The 20,048-nt window shown below is 51.2% G+C and overlaps 1 protein-coding gene across 2 annotated transcripts; it reads left to right on the top strand.

Moving 5' to 3' along the window:
* The first annotated feature begins 7,703 nt into the window (after positions 1–7,703).
* LOC115642097 (C-type lectin domain family 4 member F-like) lies at positions 7,704–19,438 on the top strand. 2 transcript variants are annotated; one of them, XM_030545517.1, is made up of 6 exons: positions 7,704–7,829; positions 11,343–11,456; positions 14,018–14,143; positions 15,739–15,884; positions 16,810–16,916; positions 19,282–19,438. In XM_030545517.1, exons 1-6 carry the CDS (start codon positions 7,739–7,741, stop codon positions 19,418–19,420), a joined length of 723 nt encoding a protein of 240 aa, XP_030401377.1. In that variant the 5' UTR covers positions 7,704–7,738; the 3' UTR covers positions 19,421–19,438. The 2 variants fall into 2 exon arrangements, with proteins under 2 accessions (XP_030401377.1, XP_030401378.1); XM_030545518.1 differs by lacking the exon at positions 14,018–14,143.
* Positions 19,439–20,048: the final 610 nt, after the last annotated feature.

Here is a 20,048-nt window from a genome sequence, read left to right on the forward strand (position 1 = left end):
TGACCCTTTTCCTTTAACAAAACACAGTGATCCTGTTTGATTGGTTACCCTGAGATATTTGTTAATTGGCACTCCTGTTTTGTCCCATGTAAGATTGGGTTGGACTGGATCTTTTATTCTAGTCGGTGGCATCCAAGTCATATTAGCAGTGGTTAGGGGAATGGGTGTGAAGGGGAGTCCCTGTGCTGCATTTACTGGAAATTGAGTACATACCCAGCAATTACTTTTATTTCCTAAAATACGAGTTTTAACCTCGTGGGAATATCTAATAAAAGCATTATCTTCATAAGCAGAAGATAAACTAAAAAAGCATAAAAAAAAACATACAGTTGTCAGAATAAAGGGTCCTCTCATTTTTTTCGAGTCAATTTAAGTCTAATGTCTGAGAGAGGTAAGCTGGTCCACTGGTCAAAGGCAGTGTCCTCAGTGGTGACAAGAGCTGCTGGTCCGTCACTGTGGTCCACTACGGCTGGCTTGACGTGGGAGTGGTGGATCCAAGATTTGCGTCCTTCCAGGAACACTGCAGTCTGGGTTGTCAAAAGAACCTGGTGGGGTCCAGTAAACCTTGGCTGGAGGGTGTCGTCACGAACGAACTTTTTGGCCCAGACGAAGTCCCCTGGTTGGAACGGGTGGATCTGTTCCTCCAGCGGCACGGTCTGGGAGAACTGCGAGGCTTTCCAAAGGGTACGGAGGCGAGCCTGTAGGGAGAGAAACTGACACGCGGTCATATGATCCCCTCCCAATAGTGAAACATCAGCACGTGGTAGCGCCCCGCCTTTGAAAGGGGGGTGTCCATAGAGCAGTTCAAAGGGGGATAATCCCAATGCGCGGGTTGGGCGAGTACGAAGGTGAAACAGGACCAAAGGAAGTACCTGAGGCCACTTTAATCCTGTTTCCTGACAGTATTTAGCCAATGTAAACTTAAGTTCCCTATTCATACGCTCAACTTTCCCGCTAGACTGGGGGTGGTAGGGTGTATGAAAGGAGTGTGAAATGCCCAGTCCTTGTTCTAAACGGCCAAGGACATGACCAGTAAAGTGAGGTCCGCAATCTGAGTCAAGCACAAGAGGGATGCCAAAACGGGGTACAATGTCTCTAAGGAGAATCTTCGCCACTGTGGCAGCAGTACAATTAGCAGTAGGAAAAGCTTCGACCCAGGAAGTCAGAGGGCAAACCAAAACAAGGAGGTGCTTTTTCCCAAAAGCCTTTGGCATATCTGCAAAGTCAATTTGAAGATGTTGAAATGGAGCAGCAGGCGGAGGTCTTCCACCCTTAATTTTGTTAAGAGGCGGAGCAGGTCCATTACGCTGACATGTGCTGCATGCTTTCACTATTGATAGGCAATAGGGTTGAATGCCTGGAGCATACCAAAAGCGAGCGATGGTGTCCACGAGGGCGTGCGTGCCGTAGTGACCCCCTTTATCATGGTGCCAGCGAACTGCCACAGGGTATGTGGAGCGAGGGAGGCAGGCTCGGCCATCTGGCATAAGCCAGGTCCCTTTGACCAGAGTGGCCCCGAGGCTCTCCCACGATTGTAGTTCAGCAACGGGTACTGGTACGGGGTGCGGAGGAGTAAAGGAAGAGGCTGCAATAGCCAATGTGGGCATGGCTAAAGGTAAGGTGGCAGCCTTCTTGGCGGAGGCGTCAGCCAGGGCATTCCCACGGGTAACGGGGCTACTATGTTTAGTATGGGCCCGGCAGTGAACTACAGCCAGGACAGAGGGTTTTTGGAGGGCGTCCAAAAGCTTGTGGATGAGGGGGAGGTGCTGAATGGGTTTACCGGCAGCTGTCTGGAAACCTCGAAACTTCCAGAGGTGGATATGACAATGCACAACTCCAAAAGCATATTTGCTATCAGTAAAAATGGTAACGGTCTTACCAGCGGCCAACTGGCAAGCTCGGGCCAGGGCATAGAGTTCAGCGGTTTGGGCTCCCCAGTTGCCTGGCAGTGAGGCGGCCTCTTGAATGTCGCATTCAGAGGTGACAGCATAACCTGTGAAACGCTTGCCATCAACATAGAAGGAGCTTCCGTCCGAGAAGAGGATGCAATCGGGATTGTCCAGTGGCACGTCAAACAGGTTGTCTCTTATCTGTAAGATGCTGGAAACTACTTCCACACAGTCGTGCTGATCCTGGAGGACTGGCAGGTCAGGAAGCAAGGTAGCTGGATTAAGGGGTCCACACCTTTCAAAAATTAGGTTAGTGTCTTCTAAGAGTTCGGCCTCTAGCTGTTGCTGACGATGGGCCAAAAAGACTTGGGTTGTGCCCCTACGCAGAAGGGCTGACAAGGCATGAGAGGTCCAAACCGTGGTAAAATGACCCAGGGTTAGGCTCTTTGCCTTTGTGATCAGCAGGGCTGCTCCTGCCAGAGTCCGGGTGCAGGATGGGGTTCCCTGAGCGACAGGGTCGATTTGCTGAGAGTAAAAAGCAAGCGGGAAATGGTGGGGCCCGCTCAGCTGGGTAAGGACACCACTAGCAATTCCGCCCCTCTCGTGGACAAAAAGGTGAAAGGGTTTGCTGTAATTGGGGGGGCGGAGAGACATGGAGGAGGCCACACTGTCCTTGAGTAACTGAAAGGCTTGAATAGTGTCCGGGGACCACTGCAAAGGGTCAGGAGCAAGATTAGCAGTGAGTCGGTGGAGTGGTTTGCTTAACTCCCTGCAGGACGGCAACCAGGGGCGACAGAAGCCAATTAATCCTAAGAAACCTCGAAGTTGTTTCTTGGTGTTCGGTAGAGGGCATCTGTCTTCCCTCTGGGGTTAACAGGAAGCCCAGATATCGGACCTTCTGTGAGACCCACTGAATCTTTTTAGGGTCTACCTTGTGGCCTCTGGTGTGTAGGTATAATAAAAGTGCCTTACCATAGATGCGGAGGGCAGCTTCTTCGCGATTACCTAATAGGATGTCATCTACGTATAGGACCAATGTGGATCCCTGCGGACTGGTGAAACCTTCCAAGTCGTGGCGGAGGCACTGGCTGAAAATCGTGGGGCTGTCTCTGTAGCTTTGAGGAAGTCGTTGCCAGACATAACTTTGTCCCTCCCAGGTGAAACCAAAGAGATACTGAGAGTCTGGGTGCACAGGAATGCTGAAAAAAGCTGATTTTAAGTCAATAACAGTGAACCACTCAGCATCCCAGGGGATTTGGCTGATGATAGTAGCTGGGTCAGGAACTACTGCATGAAGAGGGACCACATACTGATTAACAACTCGTAGATCCTGTACAAAGCGCCAACGAACAGGGTCTCCGTCCTTTTTAGGAGGCTTTTTGACAGGCAGTATAGGGGTGTTACAGGGAGTGCGCTGAGGGCGGACTAGCTTTTGTGCAATGAATCCCTCGATAATGGGGCGGATGCCCTCCCAGGCTTCCAGCAACAGGGGTATTGAGGGACTGACGGGGAGGTTAAGGAAGGCTTCACCTGAATCCTTACGGGCTCTGCCGAAAGGAGCAGGCCAACATCAGTGTCAGAAATTCCCCAGAGGGTTGGAGGCAAGTCAGTGAGGTCAGGAGAGAGAGAGGGGGGTGTTTCCCAATTACCCTGAGTAGGGGCCGAATCTCCTAACACTGTCATCAATAATCCTACCCCTTCAGGAGTGCAGGTTAAAGTAGCCTCAAGCTTACAGAGTAAATCCCGGCCCATCAAAGGGATCGGACAAGCTGGGGAAAAAAGAAAACAGTGAGGAAAACATTTATCAGCATAAATAACATTCAAAGGCAAAGTGAGTCCCAGAGACTGTGGGTTGCCCTCCACCCCAGTCGCAGTTTTAATCTCAGAAGATAGCCAGGGAGAGGGGGCATGATTTAAAAGAGAGAAAGTAGCCCCAGTATCAATGAGGAAAGAGACAGGCAGTCCCTGGACTGAAAGGGTTAAACGAGGCTCTTTGCTGGGAGGGGAGAAAGTGAGAAAGGAGCCGGCTAAAGACATTAAGGAAATAAGACCATCACATTGTTTGCCTTCGCCCCCGGGGTACCGTCATTGAGGAGGCTGAGTTTGCTGCGGCTGCTGCTGTTTCCCGTAGTTGATCCAGGCCTGGGGAATGGGCTGAGCTGGTGGTGCAGGGGTGTATTCCTCACTTGTGTAAGCATCTGCGGATGCAACCAGACCCTCTGGGCGTCCCCAGGGGCATTCATGTTTAAAGTGACCGGGCTGTCCGCACTGAAAACAATTTCCTGATGGCTGGGGTCGCCAGGACCCTCTTCCCCGAGCACCCTGGAATCCCCTGCCATGGCCACGGCCTTTGCCTCGAACACCGCCGTGAAAAGCTAAAGCCATCAGCTTATATTCTTCCTTTTTCTCTTTCTTTTTACTACTTTCCCTTTCTTTCTCTCAGGCAAAATCAGCTACGTCCAACACTGAAGTGACTGACTCACCTCCCCAACCAGGGCGAAACTTTAAGAAGTAATCCCTTACAGGGGGCACCGACTGATTCACAAAAAACGAAATAAGAGTAGGGTGGTCTGCTTCTCTCTCAGGATCCATCTGAGTGAACATTCGGGCCCCCTCCAATAGCCTCGACCAGAACTTTCTGGGCGGCTCATCAGATTCCTGCCGAATCTGCATGAACTTAGCCTGATTAGGTGAGCGGTGAGCCATTTCCTTGAGTCTCTCTAACAATCGCTCTCGATCTGTTCGCAGCTGAGTCAGCCTTGGCTGAGTCCAGTCTAGGGGATTCCAGCCAGCGGCCAGATCCCGCCTATCCATCCAAGTAAGATTAACTGCATTGCTATCTCCCCATGTCCTTTCTGCCATCCACAATCTACTACGTTCCTCTCCAGTCAGAACTCTACTTAACAACTGATCCACATCCGTATAAGTAGGATTATAACTTAAAAACAATCTTTCTAGAAGTTCTATGATCTTTCGGGGATTTTCCCCAAAAGACCCTGACAACCGTCCCCACTCTTTCAAATCCCATTCTAGCCATCCTTTATATTCCACAATATTAGCATGTTGTAACCGTCCATCATTGCCCATATAAGGTTGATCGTGCACCTGTAAAGGCATCTCTCTAACTATACTTTTATTACTCGCAAGAGATTTGACGGGGACATCCTCTGGGCTATTCTCGGGGGGGGGCATGCACCCTGCTGTATCTGCTTGGACATTAGCCTAGTAACTACTCCTCCCGAGCTTTGCCCCTTCATTTCCTCCTCATCCTTCTGCAGAAATTCCAATTTGGGATCCTGCAGATTCCCCTCTGCTACATGGAGAGAGTCCCCCTGCGGAGGAATAGGGGCAGGTGCAGAGGGGACCAGCTGACAAGTCAAAACACGCCGTGGTCTACACCCTTCATCGAAATAACCTGGAGGGGGTTCACTCTCGGGAGAGTACCTGACTGCCATAATTTTTAAAGATTTCCACAGCTCTGCTGCTGTGTCCCAACAAAACCAGTAACATAACTGTCCCGGATGGTCTTTTTCGATCTGGCTCTTTACTCCTCTTAAGGCAGCCTGTTCGAAAGAGCCATACGAAGGCCACCTCATCTCCGGGTCGGCCAATACCGCGGTATACCCAGTCCAATTCCTTACACATAGTGTGTACAACTTTTTCCTAGACATTCCTGTCTGTACTGGGAGTTTCCCTTCGTTCCATAACTTATTTACAATCCCCAACGGACTCTCAAGAGGCACGCTAGTCCCTTGACCCATGGTGTCTGACAGGAGCCCTCCAACTGGCGTTTACCCTGCTGTCCAACACACGACCCCTCAATATTGAATTGGCTGGGAGAAATCTCCTGTGGCGCCTTGCCAATTCATATATGAGTGGTCTGACCACTGGACAGAGGTACCGCACCAGAAGGAATCCCGGACGAGCCCCCAAATTGTTAGGTAAATAAAGCAAGTCCTCACTCACCTCTCCAGCACCCGAGTTCGTGCGGAGTTGGTATGAGGCACACAATTCTGTCAGAGACCAGACACCAATGCGTTGATCAACGGGCTCACACTATCCTTAGCTCTAAAAGCTTTAGATTAAGTGTGGCCCCTTTATTAGGGGTGAGCATCAATATTTATACACAGAAGTAAACAAAGTGATTAACAAAAGATAATGGTCATGCATAATCAATCAAGATTTTACAGGAAAAGCAAGTTAACAAGTAAATGCATAGAGATAAAGGCTAATGGCTACTTGAGAAAGGGGGTGTCATGAGTAGTTTGCAGGTCAGTGTTTTTTTCAAAAGGGTTCAGGAAGGATTATCCAGAGACAGCCAGTCTGGGTGTGTTTTGGCTCCCCAAAGTTCACCAAAAGTTTAGACCCAACAATAGTTTATTCCAGGATTGCCTACAGGTGCCATGTTTGGTATAAGCTTTAGGGTACCAACTGATCTGGGGTAGGTGACAGGTCTCTTAGGACTGGAAACAACCTGAATGTGGCGTCATTTTTGGTGTAAGTGACCATTTATCCCTATGTCCAGTGTGTCTGGGTGGCAGGATAGACTGGAGAGTCTAAGGGGACTGCCCGACTCCATGGTATGACTGGCACAGCGATCCAGGAGTTCACAGTTGTTACTGACTTGGTGAAAGCTAATTAGAGAACACACCAGCACTTTGGGGGATCTGCCCTATTTGTGACAGTCTGAAGTGGGCGCTCCTGGTAGCGAGCTGCTCCGGACAGTCTAACAACCACCGTCACCTCTGTGCCAAAATTGTAGCCTTAATAATAAAGACTAGCAAGGAGTGTTCAAAGGTGAGGACGAGGAAATCCTGCATTTCATTTTATCTCAGCCCCTCTCCTCAGCCCCAGGCACTTCCCCAATGTCTGAAAGTCACAGCAACTCACCACAAACAATGGAAACGAGAGAGGTGCCCTGTCCACCCCAGCACATACCATCTACACAACCCACTCACAACGGTATCGACCCCAATTCACCAGCCCCCGCCTGCCCAAATACCTGGGGAAATGCTCCAGTGGAGGATACGTCATGCTCTGCAGGGCGCACTCTGCTCCTGTTATCAGGCTGCCACTTCACAGAAAGGCAGGCTGTCCTGGGGTGCATGGCAGGGGCCAAAAGAGTAAGCATCATGAGTTCAATTCCCAGCTCTGCTGCATTGTGACTAGGGACCAGTCAGTCTGTCTGCTCTCCAGCTCCCACATGGAGGAGGGATAATAATCTACCCTGTCTGCAGTTCTAGCACAAGGGGGCCCTGATCTTGGGAGCGCTGTGTGATGTGGCTGGTACCATGTGGGCTCTGGGCAGCACTGGCACAATTCTGATCCCAGTATGAGCCCTAGATGCTGTTGTGGCAATACAATGTAGGGAAAAACATGGGGAGGCAAACTTGGAAAGCTGCCTCTAGGACTTCTCCCATAAAGGGTCTGTGACATTATATTGTATTCCCCTAGTTTGAGATGCACTGTTTTCTTTCTCTGCCCTGCCCTCCACGGTGGGGTCCCTTTGGGGGAAAGTTGGATTATCCGGACCATCCCCTTCGAGGCACTGGTGAGCTTGGAGCCTCGCCTGCTTACCTGTCTCAGAACAATTCCCCCTGCCTCCTACAGGAAGGGCGTGCCTCCTCTACAGGACCCAAGTGTTAATCAGTGGCTCCCCTGCAGCAACCACCTGACATTTTAAAGGGCTGGAGCTCTGCCCATGGCAGGGAAGGGGTTAATGGTGGGTGTCTTCAGCACTCGTGGTTTGTGAAAGGGAAGAAGAGGCTGTGGTGTGTTGCAAGCCCTGGTGCTGCAATCAGTCTGTGGTGGAGGCGCTCCCGCTCGGGAGGAAGCTGCTTCACAGTGTGATGCAAACATCACCCAGTTACTGCAGGTACCAGAACGATTCCATGCAGCTGTCGCAGACCAAAAGAGCCAAGATGCCACACGGAAGGCCAGGTAAACACGGGGGGACTGACCTTCTAGCTCATCCCTCTAAGGCAGTGGTTCTCAAACTGTGGGTCAGGACCTTGTTTTAATGGGGTCGCCAGGACCAGCATTAGACTCGCTGGGACCGAAGCCGAAACTTGAGTGCTTTAGCTCAGGGCAGCAGGGGTCAGGCTGTGCCCCCACCCAGGGTCATGTAGGAATTTTTGTTATCAGAAGAGGGTCGCAGTGCAGTGAAGTTTGAGAACTGGTGCTCTAAGGCGGTACAGAGAATCCTGTACTTAGATGCCTGGCTGGTGGGTCTGGCTCACAGTCACACTGATTGCCAGCTTTGGGGTTGGGGGGGAACGTTCCCCCAGGTCAGATTGCAGGGACCTTGGAGTTTCTGGCGATTTCCCCCCTTCCTCTGTAGCATGGGGCATGGATCACCAGCTGGGATCGTCTGGACATATCTCCCTACTCCCAGAATCATAGAAATGTGAGGCTGGATGGGACCTCAAGACATCAGCCCCCTGCGCTGAGGAAGGACCAAGTAAACCCCTAGACTATTCCTGACAGGCGTTTATCCAACCTGTTCTTAGAACCCTCCAGACGGGGATTGCACAGCCTCCCTCAGCAACCTATGCAGGACCTGAGCTACTCTTACAGCTAGAAAGATTGTTCAAATATCTAATCTAAATCTTGCTGGCCTCAGATTAAGCTGGTTGTTTCTTGTCCTACCTCAAGTGGACGTGGAGAACAATGGATCACTGTCCTCCTTATAACAGCCCTTAGCAGGCCCCCCCCCCCAACCCCAGCCTTCTTTTTTCAAGACTAAGTCTACCCCTTTTTTCTACCTTTCCACACAGGTCAGGTTTTCTAACTCTTTGATCATTTGTTTTGCTCTTCACTTGACTCTCTCAAATTTGTCCACAACTTTCTTAAAGCGCAGTGACTGGAAGTGGACACCCTACTCCAGCTGAGGCCTCACCAGTGCTGATTATAGCAGGACAATTACCACCAGTGTCTTACATATGCATAGAGGGGGAACATGGGGCTAGATAGATAGATAGATGATGTGTAACCCTTCTGCCAGGTGGAGTCAGCAGCAAGTAGGGCCAGGTTCAGTATCTAGGGGGTTCCTCTTAACAATACAGAACAGAACCAGCCCCGACTCAGGAATCTGGGAAAACCAAACACGAACACTGAGCACCATTAAGAGGCAACACTTCCCCACTCACAAGCACTGAGTCTGTGTGTAACGAAATAGAACTTGTATTAAAAGCGAAAGAGAACCAAGCATTAGTTTGGGGAAATACCACAACCCCACTCAAAAGCATGTGATGATAAGCAAACACAACCTCACAGCACAATGGGCTATGTCCTTTGCCTCAGTTTTCCACCTTGGGGTGGGAAAGTCCAATGAATTAATGTCCCTTTACCACATTATTCCCCTTTCCCCCCACTGCACCCCACTCACAGGTGGCCCGTCCTTGGTCAGCAAGGACCGAGAATTCAGCGGTGGGTCATAGGGGGTCACTTCCCACCCCAGAAAGGGTGCAGGGGGGATCAAGCAATGTCTCTGCGGTTGCTATGAGCCTCTGCAACTAGATGTCGGCTGCTGCTTCCGCTGTTTGTCTCTGCTGCTGCTGGTCGGCACTGCCACTGCTGTCATTCCATGGGCTGAGGTCACATGGCTTAACCCAGATGATAGTGATTTCAGCTCTTACTGGTCTCTCCAGCTATACAGCCTCTGCCCCGTCTTTCTTGTCACCACAGTCCTTACCCCACATCGAATGACTCATGTGTAAAAACCACCCCCCGGGTGATGTAAGTTACACCCACAGATGTGCCGGTGTGAACAGTGCTAGGTCAGCAGGAGATGCTCTCCCACCATCTTGGCTCACACCGCTCATGGAAGGGGTTTTATGATGCCGACGGAAAAGCTCTCTCCCACCGGCATAGAGCAGCTACACAAGCAAGCTTGCATCGGCACAGCTGCAAGCTTGCTAGTGTAGAGATGGCCTAAGGCATAGCCCCTAGAGCTACTAACATTCAGTTGCCGGTACCCCGGAACAGAGAAACAAAGTCTCTCACTTGAAGCTAATTAGTTCAGTCTCTAAACACAGAGTGCAGAAGTAGCATCTAGGATCCTCCTTTAGCCACACCTCCCACCTCAAATGCCACTCCCACCCTTGCTCTTCTACACAGGCCTTCGGCAGCCCTACCCCATGCGTAGCAAATGAGGTTCAGATTAAGGTGGCGCCTCACAGGCCAGACTAAGTACGGTTCTGCTGCCCTTTCTTCATACAATAAGGAGAAAAATATTTCATTACCCCTGCACTCGATAGTAAAGTGAATTGTAACCCAACACCAGCCAAAAGTGATCATTTTGGTCAAGCTCTCCATCATGCTGCGCACCTAGGCAGAGGAGAAGCAAACACAGGCTGTTTCTGAAGTCTTTCCCCCCAGCTCATCACTAGATGGCAGTGGAGGGCTCGTTCAGACCCTGCTTCCAGATAGAGAGCTCCATAGATAGAGAGATACGGTGTAAAGGGGTGGATAGATATAAGGAGGTGTATGGAAACGGATAGATAGATAGATAGATAGATAGAGTGGATGAGGTAGATCCAGGGAGTTGTATGGGAATAGATAGATAGATACAGTGTATGGGGCTAGATAGATATAGGGAGGTGTATGGGGATAGATAGATATAGGGAGGTGTATGGAGACGGATAGATAGATAGATAGATAGATAGATAGATAGATAGATAGATAGATAGATAGAGTGGATGAGGAGGGGTAGATCCAGGGAGGTGTATGGGAATAGATAGATAGATACAGTGTATGGGGATAGAGATATAGGAAGGTGTATGGGGATAGATAGATATAGGGAGGTGCATGGGGATAGATAAATAGATAGATAAATAGATTAGATATGGTGTATGGGGAGGGATAGATACAGGGAGGTGTATGGGGATAGATAGACAGAAGGGGCGGATGGGGATAGATAGATAGATAGACTAGATACAGTATACGGGGATGGATAGATACAGGGAGATGTATGGGGATAGATAGATGAATACCTGGTTTAGCCAACTAAAATTACACTCTCCAGACAGCACAGGTGAAGGGTTTGGGCAGAGGGAGGGTAGGTGAATCATTAGAGGGCAAATTTTCAGCCCTGAGAACAAGGATTTTGCCCAGGGATTCCCATGAACATTTCTGCAGCTGTAGACATTCTCGTAGCCCAGGCCAGTTGTGAACTGCTTTGATTGACTTAGATTGGAAGCTCTTTGGGGCAGGGACCTGGGTCTATACAGCGCCTGGTGCAGTGGGGGCCTGGGCCAAGGCTGGGGCTCCAGTGCATCTGCAATACAGATAAATAATACTAACAATGACAGCGAAAGCCACAGCTGGGCTGGGAAGTGACTGGACCCAACATCCAGGCCTGGGGAGGAGTCTGAGTTTTAAATGCTTTGTAATCCAGAATAGACAATAAAACAGGTCCACGGCTGTTCTAGAAAACCTTCTTTCTGTCTCTAGATTCGATGGGCAGTTTTGAGGATGACTGCGAGAGGGATTATGAGAACATCGATCCCAATCAGCCACCACCCCAGCCTCAGATGCAGCCCCAGTGGCAAGCAAAGGCAGAGCCAGGTGGGTGACTTGCTTGAGCTGCATCTCACAGAGCACGGGAGGTGTGTGGGCCACAGAACTGATTTGTCAGCACAACCGGGCTTGATGTCTGGGTTTGACAAAGGGAAAAGCATTAATGTGAAGCTACAGATGGAAATGAAGAGCAATTGGCTCAGGCTCTCTGCAGGCTCAGGCAGCCTCTCTGCATCAGTCACACCTGAGTCATGTTTCCAGTGTTATCTTCGCTGCCAAAGGGGATTTGTTCAAAGGCAGTACAAGCAGTTGGATGCCCAACTTCCACTGCCCCCACCCACCAATGGGAATTAGGTGCCCAGTTCCCACTGTGCCTTTGAAAATCTCCCCGATGGTTTTATTTTTAAATGAAAGTTGAGGATTTGGAGCATGACGCAGCTAGGCCAAATCCTGCAGCCATTTCCATGGGTGCAGGATACCAAGGACTGTGGCCTAGACACAGCATCTGAGCACAGTGGAGATGCTCAGGCTTGCAAAGGTGAGTTTAGCAGGGCCTCTGACTGAACTGGACATAAATAATCCTTGTTCCAGGGAAACGATCCCATTAGAAAAACTCATCTTCAGAAGAAGACCAAAACCCAGCCCCCTACAGCAGTGCTTCCCTGAGTGGTGCTGGCGTGCATTCTCCCCAGCCCTTGGGTGACTGCCTGGCTCAGTGTCTCACGATTGGGTGAGCAAATTGGGCATTTGCAGGAATTAACCCCCCAAGTCCCTCCTTGGGCAAACAACCCAATGCACACTCAGTGCTGTGGTGGTGGGTTCAATGTATGGATTGCAGAGGCAGTGAGCGAGATCTCCCCAGAGGCTCTCAGCACTTTGCCGGGTTAACTCCCAGCTCGACTCTAGTGTTTTTCATCAGTGGATCTCCAAGAGCTTTACAAATGAGAACAGTAACATTATTGGCTTTAGTTGTGGCTTTTCTGGTGACGCCTGCCTCTGTCCCTGCCAATTCGGGGGGGAAGGGGGGACCGCTACCGATGTGCCAGCCCCCTGGTTGGGGGAGGAGGGATGGTGGGCATCCAGAGCACCTGGTGTGGGGGAGGGGTGGGCAGTTGCTGGGGGATGGGAGGATGACACACAGAGAGCCCTGGCGGGTGCCATGTGCTCCGTACAGAAGCTACCACGCCCAGGCCCCCTGGTTCCAGGAAACACACCCAGCTTGGTGCCCCCTGGCTCCCGTGGTTGCTACTTCGACCCACTGATCCATGGGAATGCTCCAGGTTGTCTTCTCTCTGCTGGGGGCTTGTCTACGCTTCAGAGCCTGTGGCGGTATAGCTGTGTCTGCCGAGTGCCCTAGGTCGGCCAGCTGGAGATGTTCCTGGGCTGGCGGACACAACAACATTAGCCACGCCCACAGGAGCATTTTTCTTTTCACGTGGTTGTGTCTACACTGGAAGTTTTGCTGGCATTGCTGTGTTGGCATGAGAGCATGTGTAGTTTTTGCACACTCCTAGCTGACATAGCTAAGCCAGTGAAGCTTTGTAGGGTAGATCAGGCCTCGGGCATTACCCCGTTCTTCCTGTCACAAGGTAAGAACACTTCCTTTTTTTCCTAGCAAAGACAAAGGTGGATGCTCTGATTTTTGGTTTATTTGGGTTTTTCAATCCTGCTCCTAATCAACTGAAACTAACTGAAGAAAGGGGCTGTTAAGTGTGTCTACACTGGTTTGATTAAAGCAGTTTAAATTCACTTCTCTGCTGAAACTGGTATGCCTTTTTCACGCAGATGAGCCCTTTGTAATCTGCTTAAGATAAAGCTCTGTAAGATCCTCTTGAATTGACTCAAGCATGTCTACACTAGGGACTTGTCTGCATCAAAGTTGCACCAGTTTTGTTTTAATCGATTTACAAACCGATTTAGTGCAAATCAGTGATTTAGTGAACACTGTGAAATCGGTGCCGATAGCTGATGTTAAGAGTGTTCACATACAAAGCAGCCCCAGTTTAAATAGAGGGGAGTGAAATTGCACCTTCAGTTAAACCAGGGAAAGTTTTTGCATAGACCAGGCCTGGGTGAGTCACACCAGTTTAACACACTCACTTATGTGGACAAGGCCCTGAAGAGCTGGATTCTCAAAGCTGCTGAGTCTCCGCAGTGCCCATGGACCCTGGCAGAAGCGGAGAGTCATCAGTGCTTTCAAGGATTGGAACCGTAGCAAGGCAAACAAGCTCAAACACCATGGTGATGGGCTCAGGGTCCTGTGGGGACAAGAAGGCTCTGTTCTCTCCTCTTTACAGTTCACACCCCAGAGTGCACTCTCTGGTGCTGTGGGGGGCACCCAGTAGACCCTGCTCCTCTCCTAGAGGGGGGAATAGAACCCAGGATCCCTGGCTCCCAGCCCCATCTGCCACTCCCCTCCCCGAGCTGGGGATAGAACCCAGGGGTCCTAACTCCCAGCCCCTCCCTGCATGTTCTAACCACTAGACCCCTCTCCCACCATCTTGCACATATAGGTCATTCTCCTGCCCGTGGCTGGTGGCATGGGGAGAGATTACATCAGCTGTTCTGCTGACTCGTGCTCTAGCCGCTGATGTTGCTGTTCTTTGCAGCTATCTCCATCCCGAAGGCAGCAGAGCAGAGAGGCTGTGGGAGAAAGTCCTTGGGCATCCTCTATGCCCTGGTGGGGGTGTCTCTGCTGGTGTCGACAGCTGCCTTCTTGCTAATGCTCCTGAAATGTAAGTGCTGGTCCCGGGCCTGCTGCCTGATGTGTCTGGATGGAGGCTCCAGGCAGCCAGCCCTGCACCAAAGAGGGATAGGGAGGTGACAGAAGAGCCTCCCGCATGCCAGTGCTGCATCCACGCACCCTGCAGGGGGAGGATCAGTGGCCTTGAGATGGACTCAAAGTGGGATCTAGATCCAGATCCGGATCAGAACTTTCACATAGTCTGGTCATGTTCAGACCTGAAGAGGGTTTAGACAGGTGCTGATTTGCTTTGTCCTTGAATGCGTCACTGTCCCAGCACCTATGCTGCATAGAGGATAACAGCCGATTTCTGCCACCAGCTGAGGGAGCCACTCCTTGACCTCACACAGCTGGAGCTGTGTGCTCATGCTCCCAGGTTCAATCTCAACTGTAGAAGTGACTTTGCCACAAACCTGGGATGTTTCTTTCCCCCTCAAATCCTTCTTGTGACTGAGCTGAGCTGTAGGTGCTAGATCCTGGGTGTAAGTCAGGGTGACTAAGGCTTCCTGTAGCGGAGGTTTTGCTCTGGCTGAGCTGGTTTCTCACAGTGACAATTTCTTGTTTATTTCTTTACTTGGGATCCTGATTACTCAAGATCCGACGGATGCAAAACAGGAACAAACACGTCCAGACAACAATCTGAGGCGGGAGGAAAGGGGGGGACTGTGTGTCTCAGACCAGAACTCTGCAATCACAGCCTATGGCATACACGCTCCTCCCCCGAGCAGGACGACAGGCTTCTTAGGGGATGAACGGGTGCTGTGGGAGGTGTGAATGTGGGGGCTGATGGAGAGGACTCAGGGCTTGGCTGTCACCTAGAGGAGTGCCCAGCAGATTGGGAAATTTTGGACAAAACCTTTTTTCCCAGGAAAGCAATGATTCATCAAAACCAAAGCTTTTCACAGAAACCAATCCGTTTTGACTAAGTGTTCCGCAGGAAGGTCTGTCAGGGCCGTGGTGGAGGCTCTGGTCAGAAGCAGTGATAGGAAGTCCTAGCTCGTTCTGGGCATGGCCTGGCGCAGGAGACTACATCAGGCACAGCAGACACAGGTCTGGCAAGTGCCCAAGCCTGGGGCCTCCAGGGTCAGTCACTCCTGTGGATGTGCACACTCGCTCGCTTCCCCCTCCCCGAGAATGACTCTATAGTTGGGTGTTCAAGGCATGTGGTGGGGGACTGAGGTTCAAGTCCCTGCATTACCTGAGTCAGAGGCTTGGCCTTGGCTTTCCCATTCCACTGGCCGGTGTCCTCGCCTCTGGGCCAGTCTTGGCTTCTTTTTGCATTGGAATGAAAACAAATGTCAAAACCTTCCATTCAGTTCAGCCCGTTTCCTGCCAGCCCCAGTATGGAGGCAGCGCAATCGGCTGCGTCCAGCCAGGAGTTCGGGAGGCCCCAGCTGACGAGAGTGTGTAGCACGGGCTGGGAGCTGCAGAACCACAGAGTCTGTTCCTGTTTCGCAGCCTCCTTGGCTAGGAGTGAGTAGCCGGCTGGGATGCTCATTGGGGTTGGCCTGGGCTGGGATGCAGGATTAGCGGGATGTTACCAGCATGGATTCTGTGTCCTGGAGTGAGCTGTAGCCTGTGTTGCAGGGATCCCGTGCTGCCCGCATGGCTGGGAGGAGTTCCAGAAGAAATGCTACTTTTTCTCCCTTGAAAAGGAGCCCTGGGAAATGGCCAGGAACTCGTGCAACAACCACAGTGCAGAGCTAGCTGTCATCAGCAACCCGTGGGAGCAGGTAGGTCCTGATCCTCCTGCCCCTGGGGAGAGGCAGAACTGGGAGCAGTGCTGGGCCACCTGCCTGGGATCTCTCCTCCCAGGCCGAAACTGTTGCTGTTATCCCAGTGCTTGCACTCAGCTCCCCCAGCCTCCTAGGCCCATGCTTTGCAGCCTCTGGATCCAGCCCACCATTCCCAGGGGGAGGAGGGCAGCTGCATTGCTTGACCCTGGGCCCTGTGCTGTGAGGACATTGCAGGGACCTACTTCCCTGCCCCAAGTCCCCTGGGCACAGCAGATGCTGCAGACGAACACCAGAGAAATCAGCAGAGGCTTGCTCTAGGGATTTCTGCCACAAAGCCCCAGCAGTGCCCTCCCACCCCTGCAAGCCCCTCCAGCGCCTGCCTCCTGCAAGTCCCTCATCCCTCCCACTCCCACAGCCAGTGCAATCCCCTCTCAGCACCCCAGCTCCTGCAATCCCAGAAGAGACATGACCCCACTTGCAGGCCCCTCACCCAACCTCCCCCACCGATGCGGCCCCCAGTGGGGGTTGCCCTCCAGCTCCCAGCCTTTGTGATCAGCTGCGCAGGGTGCATGTGGCCAAAACTGATAGGCATAGGTGCACATTGTTACCCGGAGACACTGCCGGGATCCAGACAAAGCCCCATGACCAGATCCTGTCTCGTTTACATCAGTGTAAATCCATAACCCTGTTTCACTTCACAACCCCTTCCCAGGACCAACGGCTTCTTGCTTCCACCCCTGCTCCCACCTGGCCATCCAGTCTGTGTGCCTGCAGGTGGGGTGGGCGGTTTCAGCACAACACCTGGGCAAGGCAGAGGGCTGGGCAGGCCTGGTGGTACGTGGGCCCCTGGTGGCTTGCAGACCCCCAGGTAGGAAACAAATTGCTGCTTCGTGCTTCTCTCCAACCACACCCCCCCCCTTAGGCCTTCCTGACAGTGGGGATCAATTCTGTTCAGCACTGGATCGGCCTGAGCCACAAAGGTGCAGAAGGAAGCTGGATGTGGGTGGATGGCTCACCGGTATCATACATGTGAGTAAGGCCAAGTCTACACTACAAAGTTAAGTCGACTTATGTTAGTCTATGTACTGCCACCAGCAATTACTGTGCTTATCATGTCCACACTGCCCTCCTGTCAGTCGTGTGTGGTCTCACCAGGAGTGCTTAAGACGGGTAGTGTGGGGGAAGCTGAGAGCCTGGGAGCCTGGGAGGCACCCAGGCTCCAGTTGTGGGGACTCCAGCTGGGAGCTCTGCAGGGAGCTCACAGCATGGGCTCTCAGCACCGGGCAGTGAGGCTCCAGTTGTCCGCGCTGCTGGGGCTCACAGTGGAACACCCCTGACTCCGCTCAGGGACCCTACCTGACACGCTGACAGCCAACAGGCAATGCAAGTAAAGCAGTGTCCATACAGACACTGCGTCGCCTGGACTATGTTGATTTAAGCCTTATGCCTCTCGTTGAGGTGGATTTACTAGGTCAGCGTAGCAGGTGAGTTACAGCGGTGAGAGGAACCCTGTAGTGTGACACTTACATGGTTAGGTCAAAATAAGCTGCTTTACATTGACTGAACTTTTACTCCTGGGGGAGCTCTACACCAAAAAATTAAAAATTCTGTGCCAAAAAATGTGCAATTCTACAGAGAGTATATTAAAATTCTGCACATTTTATTTGTCAATACAACAGTATAATCACACCAGTTACAATTATTTTGGCAATTTATTTCAAAATATCTGTGAGCAAGTATGTCTGTAACAATACATGCAAAAAAAAATAAAAAAAGATTCAGGAAATGGGCAGGTATTTTTTGACAACTAGATTCTTTACTAGGCATTTTAATTCAGAACTTTGAGTAATTCATTTAAGCTCCAATACAGAACCGCATTCCTCACCCCTCAGACACAGTGCAAAGGCTTGGGGAAGTCGGGGTAATGGAGGAGCTGAGGGAGAGGGAAGGAGCCCAGGAGTGAACCTGGAGGGTTGTTGTGTGCGGGTGGGAGAAGTATGGAGCAGTTTCTCTAGGGGTGAGGAATAGCTCAGTGGTTTGAGCATTAGCCTGTTAAACCTAGGGCTGTGAGTTCAATCCTTGAGGGGGCCATTTAGGGAACTGGGGTAAAAATTTGTCAGGGGTTGGTCCTGCTTTGAGCAGAGGGTTGGACTAGATGACCTCCTAAGGTCCCTTCCAACCTCAATATTCCATGATTCTTTTGGGAGTGGGGGAATTGTTAGGGAGTAGAGGAGCCTCTCCCATTCAGTCAGGTACATGTGGCCCTAGAGCCCTCCTACCCCCAGTCCGCCTGGGGCCCCCCTCTCATTCAGTCCCTGGATCAATGTCACTCCACTAGCTCCTGAGCCCACACCCCAGTCTGTCCCCTCACTAGTCCTTCTGAACCTCAGGCTATGACCTTCTAGCAGCACCATGTGCCCCATTGTGCCTCCTAACTTGGCTCCACCGGCAGGCTGCTGTAACGAATGCAACTGGCTGCTAGCCATTACTGCCGGCCAGACAGTGGTTCTGGTGGGCAAAAGGAGGAACTGCAGCACTTCTTGGGCAGAACGTATTTTCTGTGGGTAAAAAAAATTCTGCACCAGACATGAATTCTGTGCATATGCAGTGACGCAGAATTCCCCCAGAAGTAAACTTGGTAGTGTAGACATGCCGGAGCATTCATTGTCCTCTGCCTGCTTTCATCTGTCTCCTCGCCCTGCTCCCAAACCCAACAGGGCCCTGTACACTGCACCTCACTCACCCACGCCCCGGTCCCTCAGGCTGGTGAGTCCCGGGGTCAGGACTATGGGGAGAAAGGAATAGCGAACTGGCTTCAGGCTAGCGTGGCTGGGAACAAGCATTGTTACATGGCCCAGAACCAGCAGGGGAGTCAATGGAGCAGGTTGAAATTTTTCCACTGAACGGTTCTTTTATGGGAAATTGGGATTTTGACTCAACATTTTTTGCATCATCTTGCAAAACATCTCAATTTTTTGTTGAAAAACATGGCTCAAAAGCAAAATAGAGCTAGAGAATGTGGGTATAGATGAGTATGTATGGAGATAGATTGCTAGAGGGAAGAGTATGGACGTATGGGATTGGTAGGAGGGCATGGGGATGGTTAGGTGCACAGATAAGCACAGTGAATGGGGACAGATAGGCAGATGGCAGGAGTACATAGGGATGTATCATTCGGGAGGTGTGTGCTGGGATCGCTAGGCGGAGTGCCTGCGATAAATGGCTAGATGTGTGATATGGGGGTAGATGGACAGGTATTGCAGTCTTCCCTTGCAGCGGTTGTAGTAAGTTGCTCTGTCGGATCATGTGGGTCCATGACGGAGATGTTCCTGACTAAGGCGGATTCCCCAGGAGCTGCTCTAGCCACTGGAAATATTCCCCTCATTTCTTTCAGATCTTCAGGGATCCCCAGTGTTAACACTCAGAAACGCTGCATCCATCTCACAGGGGATGACAGAGGCAACTGGAGCAACGCAGATTGTGGGAATCGCTATAACTTCATTTGTGAAAGAGCTTGGCCCTTTTGTGTGTAATTTTCACCTTTGAAAACATTTTGCCGTTTTGAGATTTATTTTCTTTAAGCAGCCAATAAAAGCCAATAGAGCCCTGGCCGCCGTCGTGGGCTAGCTCACCTCGCTGAGTGCGACCGGGCTGAGTCGGAGCTACTGAATACGGCGAGATCTAGAGGACTTTCAGCTTTCAATTTCCCTCCTAGCCGAGCAAAACCCAATGTCTAGCTGAGAGGCTGCCAGGCCTGGGTCCTGCTCAGAGCTCTGCACTTGCTGTGTGACCTGGCACAGGTCATTGTTGTGGAGTAGTCTATTTCATCATGTAAGATCCAGGCCAGGTGCTGAGTACCATTGACTGCCACTAAAGTCAGAAGTGGTCAACCCCTGGCACCATGAGACCCACAATCACTTTGTTTCTCCCATCGCTCTCCAGAGTCCCTTGTTCCCACTAGGTTTAGTTCTCAGGGTACTTCACTAATTGGCTGTGCTGGCATTTAAATCTGAAGCCCAAAGGAGTCTGCTTGTGAAGTTATAGGGAGTTCTGTGCACTGAGGGCAGGGATCCCCCAGCAGTTCGAGTTTCTTGCAGGAGTATCAGGTGCATCGCTCTAGCCAATGGAGAGAACATCTGTATGAATCTGGGTTCAGCTCAC

Source organism: Gopherus evgoodei, unplaced genomic scaffold (genome assembly GCF_007399415.2).
Source record: "Gopherus evgoodei ecotype Sinaloan lineage unplaced genomic scaffold, rGopEvg1_v1.p scaffold_37_arrow_ctg1, whole genome shotgun sequence".
Lineage (NCBI taxonomy): Eukaryota > Metazoa > Chordata > Testudines > Testudinidae > Gopherus > Gopherus evgoodei.

Bases quoted from the DNA above. Each gene is read 5' to 3' on its own strand.
- LOC115642097 (XM_030545517.1), top strand. From the start codon at position 7,739: ATGCAAACATCACCCAGTTACTGCAGGTACCAGAACGATTCCATGCAG. The intron at 7,830-11,342 runs GTAAACACGGGG...TTCTGTCTCTAG, and splicing joins GATGCCACACGGAAGGCCAG to ATTCGATGGGCAGTTTTGAG. The intron at 15,885-16,809 runs GTAGGTCCTGAT...CCCCCCCCTTAG, and splicing joins TCAGCAACCCGTGGGAGCAG to GCCTTCCTGACAGTGGGGAT.